Here is a 6,579-nt window from a genome sequence, read left to right as displayed (position 1 = left end):
AGAGTTAAAAGGGTGTCTATAGGATTGAGTATGTGGAGTGAATGAAATTTATTGGGTTAATCTAACAAGATAATCAGTGGATACAAGATCGTGAATATAAAGCGGTATCGAAGATTAGCAGTTTGGGTTGTTTGGGGTTCTCTGTAATGTCTAGAGACCTACCGGCTGGGACAAAAAGGACTTCGACAAATAGTCGAAGGGCATCCGTATACATTTACGGTGTATTCTTGCAGTTGTTTGTATTCCAATAATCAAAAACCGATAAACTGCTTGAATATTGGCGAATCTCCATACTACCTTCTATAGCCAGACGCTCGGCACGTTCTCGAGCAGGAAAGCACGTAATACGACAGCGGCGACTTACTCTTCTTGATAAGAAAGTTAATGAACTCTTTAAATAATTAAAGAAAATGATGTTGTACTCTTTTTCCTTCATCTATGGTTTTATCCTTAAATAAAATAAGATTTTCCTAGATAAGGTTTTAATGAGGCAACAATTGTTGATCTTGTAAGATCATAGAAAAGTATAGATCATAATTCTATATAAATTTTATATTATGTAAATATTATGATGAGCGAGGAGTGTTGAGATCATTAAATATAGCCGGTGCTCTCCATAATATTTATTATAGAATACAGTAAATTCTATAGCTACAGTATTTAGAATGTAGTGGAGAAATATTGTTTATCATCTCCCCTTTTTCTCTTTTTGTATACGAGACACAATCAGATCAACAGATTTATATGTGTGAAGCTCTCTCTCCTTAGAAATCCTCTTGTGTGTATGACTTGCTACTACTCTTGTGTGTGAGTATGACTTACTATTACTCTTGTGTCTTTCTAAACATTCTCAACAAAATGCAACTAAAATACAAAAGTCAAAAAGCAGAGATGGACACATTTCATACATCTTGACGCCCACAAGAGATTTACATTCATCCACTCGGACTCCGACTAGGGACGACGGGGGTCCCGCAACGGAATCAGTCTCTCGGCGATACAGGCCTCTCGTGCGCAATTCCCAACCCCACCGGGGCCGGGGATACGGACGGGACGGCAACACCATTGTCGTCTTCGTCGTCGTTGTCGATTGTCATCACGACGTGGGTCCCCGTTTTGCAATCAATTGGAACCCCATTGCAGCGTCGATTCGGGCAACCACTACACGCAATACAATTTTGCATTTGCCTATTTCGGCGTCTGCAACTGGCGCTTTAGGGGATTTGAATCCCCTCACTGCAACGCCTCATCTGGTCGGATTCTTGTGCGCGTTGTGGGTGTTGGCGTTAGAATATCGACAGAGGATTTTGTGGGGGGTCTGAATTGGCGTCGGGAGGAAGCGATTGACGGCTTCCTTTGAGGTCCGAGATTGTGTTTGCGAGGGTCGCCATTGTGGCTGTTTCGATTTCATTGTTTGAGAATTTATTTTTTATTTTATTTTTTGGGGATTTAATTAGGATTGAAGTGACAATGGTTAGGCAGTTTGAAGTCCTTTTGTGACCTGTTGTCGTGTTGTAAAGTGGATCGGGTATTGGTTTGATCTTTGATTTTGTTTATTTTGTGAGGAACCTATTTGTAGATCGTCGAAGTGCTTGGGTTTTTGACCGCCGGTGGGGGGTCTTTTCAGGCAGGCGCTTAGAGTGGTGCGTTTCCGAGGAGTTAAATGGGGATGCAGGCACCCACTGCTGAAACTGTGGATGATGCGGGTACTGCGTCCGCGGTTGCGGGCCGACCCAGCGTCTTGATCGTTGGCTCAAGCAATGTTGGCAAATACTCTGTACTGAAACGTATGTGAAGTGTCCGAATTTTTCAATTCCTCTGCGGCAGATGCCTGTGCGCATGTTCGTGCGTGTTTATTCTCTCGATAGGTCAATTCTTTGGCTCACTGAACTTTCCTATGAAACTCAGCAGCGATGGGGTTTCGCTGTGTTTCCCGCATCATGTGAATAATAATTCTAACACACACACATATATATTTATATATATTTGACAGGGTTGTTAGGAAAGGAAGAACTACTGAAGGACGATTCTTGGTCCGGCTCCACTTGCCATGGGTAAGCAGATTATGTTACCGTCTCCAGTATATTTTCAGATTATTGTTTTTCACTTGTTTGGTTTTTGGAGAAGCCTTGGTGACCAGCTGAAATGTGTAGTCAGTATTTTAAAATACTTTAAGTGGTCATCTGATTTTATTCGCTACCACTTTGCCTCGGCTCTGAGTTTCTGTTTTGAAACTTTGTCTACATCTAGAGGAGATTGATAATTTCTAATGTTGCAACGCGTTATTTAAGGAGTTGTAGGCATCCTAAAACTAGCACACTGGGTTATCCATGCGTTTGTAGTAATTTCATGTGTTTTGAGAGGATTTAAGGGGATAATTGAAATGTACTACTACCTTGCTTAGTCTGGTGGAGTGTGAACGTCAATGTTAAAAAGAAATCTACATGTCGTCGTTCTCGTATTTTATTCCATCGTATATTTTTTCTTCTGCAGTTGGACAATCGATACCAAGTATTACACGGCTGATGTATGCATTTGGACTGCTCGCTTGGATGAGTTAGACTCCAAGGACAGTGGATCTTCTCCGCTGGAGCACTGTGAAGCTCTTCTAATGGTTTTTGACTTGAGTGATGTAAGAGACACTTCGCTATTTCATTTCCTGATGCACAAACTGCAGGTTCGGTGTTCTTATTAAGTTTTACTCGAAAGTGAAGTGCGGGTAAAGGGGTGCTATTAATTATATACCTGATGCACTCATCACAAAGCTATCGTGAGTTTTCTGCTGCTGGCTGAAAGTAACTTGGATTATCCAATGTAGCACTTGTCTGTATTGAGGAACCTTTGACCCTTAAGTTTTGTTGCTCTGACGATGTCCAATGTCTGGCAGCCAACAACATTTGAGAAATTGCAACAATGGATGGGAGCATCAGAATTGTCTTATGAAGTGCAGATTTGTGTTGGTAACAAGGCAGACAAATTACCCTCGCATTTTGGGCACATAGAATACCGAAGGCGGTTGATGAAGCGGGGAGAATCTTCAAGTGATCCCCATCCTGAATTCATGGACTTTGGGATTGACAGAACTGAGGGAAGTAGCCTCTTGGCCGAAGACGATGATGAAGATCCAGAGCACCGGCGGCGTGCACGTATGGAATGGTGCACCGAGCGAGGGATTGAGTATATTGAGGCCTGTGCAATCAATGAGGCATTTGACAAGTGTAAGTTTTCATCAACGTTTGGTTGATAGGCTGTGTGCTTTTTGAAAAAATTAGAAACAGATTATTTCTTAATTTCGAGCAAGAAGGAATGTTCCTCTGCAGGGTAAGTGTTAAGCAAAAGTAGCTGATTCAGTACATATATATATAATCCTAATGCAGGCATGTCTGTTGATGGGGACCTGCAAGGAGTGCCACGAATTTTAGATGCAATATCTGCACATATGTGGACTGGTCTGGTGATGAAGCCTGCTGATGTTCAAAGAAATTTTCAACAAGGCTCGAAAGAGAATGACGAAGGTGTGGTGTGTTTACATGTTCTTTCAATTCTATGTGTTTTTAGGGGTTTAATACTTAATTTTATTTATTTATTTATATTATTATTGTTATTATTTTTTCATCTATTCATGATAAACCCTGCAATTCTGCAATCCTGCCTTCTTTAAAAGTACAATATTCACTGTTCACTTGTTTGTGATTAAGCTAAATTTTCAAAATTGTTTCTGCAGATAGAGGGTCGTCCAGCGAAGATGAGGAAGATTTCTTGATTGAGTATGAGATTTTATCTAATGCATCAACAGAACCATGGGATGGTAATGAGGATTTGTGGAGCTTCAGAGGTGCTGAAGCTCCACCTATGGATGTGGCGATCCCTTCCGATGGGGAATTCAAAGCAGCCGATGACATAGAGCCCTCAACAATCCAAACAAATGTCCCTAGTAACCTTCCAGATGAGTCTGAAGGTACTTTTGCATCAACAAGTACAGTTCCTCATGTCGTGTCCACAGCGCATGGCAGTGAAGATCAAGTAATAATTGTGCAACATTCAGATGGATTGAAGAGTCCAGAGACGTCCACTATCTCTCGTGATGTCATTGAGGCAGGTGAAGGCAGTAGTTTGGACGTAACCGAGGAGGTTTTTGTAAAGAACGATAAGGAACATGGAGCTGAGGACTTGGAGAAATTGATGCATGAGATGGCTAGCATGCGAGAGAATATGCGCAACATGTCTGATGGGCAAAGAAGAGAGATGGCTGCTCAGTTGGCCATGCGGATGGCTAGTGTGTTCTTAGATGATGACGAGGAAGATGATGAGTGAAGCAGCCAACTCAGCTGCTCAATCTTAACGCGAGATGATTTGAGCTGTCCTTTTGTTGTAGTTTGCCTAACTGTTTTCTCCATGAGCTCGATTTCTTGGTTACTGACAATCGTGCCTGCCTTTCATGTTGATTTATAGAACGGCTGTAGATTTTGCAATGAGGATTATTCTGCGAAATATTATGTTGTAGTTATTTGAGATCATTACTTGAACGCTCCTGTCGGCTCTGTTAAAGGGTTGATTGTGGAAAGCTTGCAGACCTCAATTTTATCTTGTTTGTCAGTTTTGTGTTGGAGTTTTGATTGATATACAGCACTCCTGCAGTCACTTTTTTACTTCGTATATTCTCATGGCTATATGTGCAACTCTATCTCTTGTAAACAAAAGAATTGGATTCACTTCATCTAGCGACCGTGTTCCTGCTCCTCTTCTGTGTACTTGGTTCTTTCAATGTGGTCTTGCAGTCATTTCCCATGAGTCGGAGATCTTTACGATCAATACGAAAGTAGTTGAGTGTTTTCGTGTGTTTTTGAGTTTATTATATTGAATGTCTTTTAGCTGTCAGAGTGGCATGCAGGTGGTGAAATTTTAGTTTAGTCACTTTTGATTTTGATGTCGTGAACTTTAAGGTGCTGCTTGAATCAAGACTCCTCCTAATTGCTTTTTCATTTCGACGTTCATGGTAAGTAAAGCAATGAATAATGCCCCTGAACACGACCTACACTCAAGAAATTAGATTGATGTACCCGTCACTTGGATACTTGCACAGGGAATTGATTGTGTAGAGTGTGAACAGAGAGGTAAGAGAGGGACACAGCCGGATATGTACGGTTTCGGGCGCACTTCACGGGGTTTCACATGGCGCAGAGCCGGGAGGTAACAATATACACACTTCATGACTAATCTGTTTCTTGGTGATGGTCATGCTTCTCCAGACTTGTGACTACTACACTTCATATGGGTGTCAGTCATCTGGAGGATTGTTTTGACGAATCTCATAGGTTCGCAGTTTCCGTAGTTCATTATTAGTTTCTGGTCATCTTCTCGCAAGTGGGTTTTGGCAAGTGTGTTACATTAAGACTAGTGTGTGTGAGTATGAATATGTGTGAGTGTGTAATTGAATATTGTCATCTTCCATTGTCTATTAATGTCAAATCATTACTTCTCTGTTTTATGGTAGTATGATTCCTGTAATTGAAACTGTTAATCCTGTTCTACAATATGAGAGAAAATACCAACAAGGAATGTCTAAAATATGTACACAAGGTATAATTATCAAAAATCGTGATCAACTTTCAAGAGAGGTCTTAAGTACATCACTTCTTGCTTATGAATTACCTCCTGAATAAAGAGATTATGATCGTAAACTTAAAGAAAAACCAAAGTATGATAATTTTATTTATAAGTACCTTTTAGCTAAACTTGTTAGATTTAATTATGGCCTATATAATAGTTTCTTCAATGCTATAGATTCATTTGTGAATTCAAAGACATTGGGACCTATACCAATTATAAGAGAACAATTAAAAATTAAACTCAACTCAAAATTTATATTAAGAAGAATAAAAAAATTAGAAATATGTATTGGTATTAAGCTAATAGTTTATAAAGATGAATTAAAGGATGGAAAACCTATAGAATTACATAACTCATAATTTGTGGCTAAAGGAACAATTGCTTATCTCATATACAATAATGCATTCTATTGAGTTTTTAAAGAGTTAAGAAGAAATATCAAGAAAAGTCATAATATGTCATTATTAGTTAACCTATATCTTTAAAGAAATGTCTTAATAACATATTTTTCTCTTATATTAAATGGTCTTATATTTTTACTATTTATAAAACTTCTACTTGGTCGACTACTTTATATATATATATATATATATATATTCTTTTTGTTCTAGTATCTCTCTTAGCATATTAATACTATAAGCCAAAGGAAGATTATTCCATTTATCAGATAACTTATTATACTTCTCTTCTAATAGTAATTTAGTTACAAATTGTATCTTTGATGAAGGTATATACTTGTCATCTTTCCCTACTTTAAATCTGTACTTGACAATCTCTTCTACTCCTTCCTTTATTGTATAATCAGCGTATATCTTCTTAACAATGTATATTCCCTTTGTACCTTTAGATAATTCTATCATTGCTTGTCCAGGCTTATCTCCAAATAGTCTTTTATCTATCTTATTTACATCATTAGACCTTAAGAATAGACTACCAGTATCCATTCCATATTTGAATTTTACCTTAGAT

General features: G+C 38.8%; 1 protein-coding gene across 2 annotated transcripts; it reads left to right on the top strand.

Moving 5' to 3' along the window:
• Positions 1 to 1,116: 1,116 nt before the first annotated feature.
• LOC112294865 (uncharacterized) lies at positions 1,117 to 4,656 on the top strand. Of its 2 annotated transcripts, none has more exons than XM_024545804.3 (7): positions 1,117 to 1,361; positions 1,632 to 1,787; positions 1,994 to 2,054; positions 2,494 to 2,632; positions 2,888 to 3,218; positions 3,378 to 3,515; positions 3,725 to 4,656. In XM_024545804.3, exons 2-7 carry the CDS (start codon positions 1,664 to 1,666, stop codon positions 4,312 to 4,314), a joined length of 1,383 nt encoding a protein of 460 aa, XP_024401572.1. In that variant the 5' UTR covers positions 1,117 to 1,361; positions 1,632 to 1,663; the 3' UTR covers positions 4,315 to 4,656. The 2 variants fall into 2 exon arrangements, with proteins under 2 accessions (XP_024401572.1, XP_024401571.1); XM_024545803.3 differs by having other exon boundaries at positions 1,118 to 1,361; positions 1,628 to 1,787.
• The last annotated feature ends 1,923 nt before the right edge of the window (positions 4,657 to 6,579 follow it).

This window comes from Physcomitrium patens, chromosome 17, assembly GCF_059467195.1.
Source record: "Physcomitrium patens ecotype Gransden chromosome 17, ASM5946719v1, whole genome shotgun sequence".
Taxonomy (NCBI): Eukaryota; Viridiplantae; Streptophyta; class Bryopsida; order Funariales; family Funariaceae; genus Physcomitrium; species Physcomitrium patens.
This window is presented reverse-complemented; position numbering and strand designations above follow the sequence as displayed.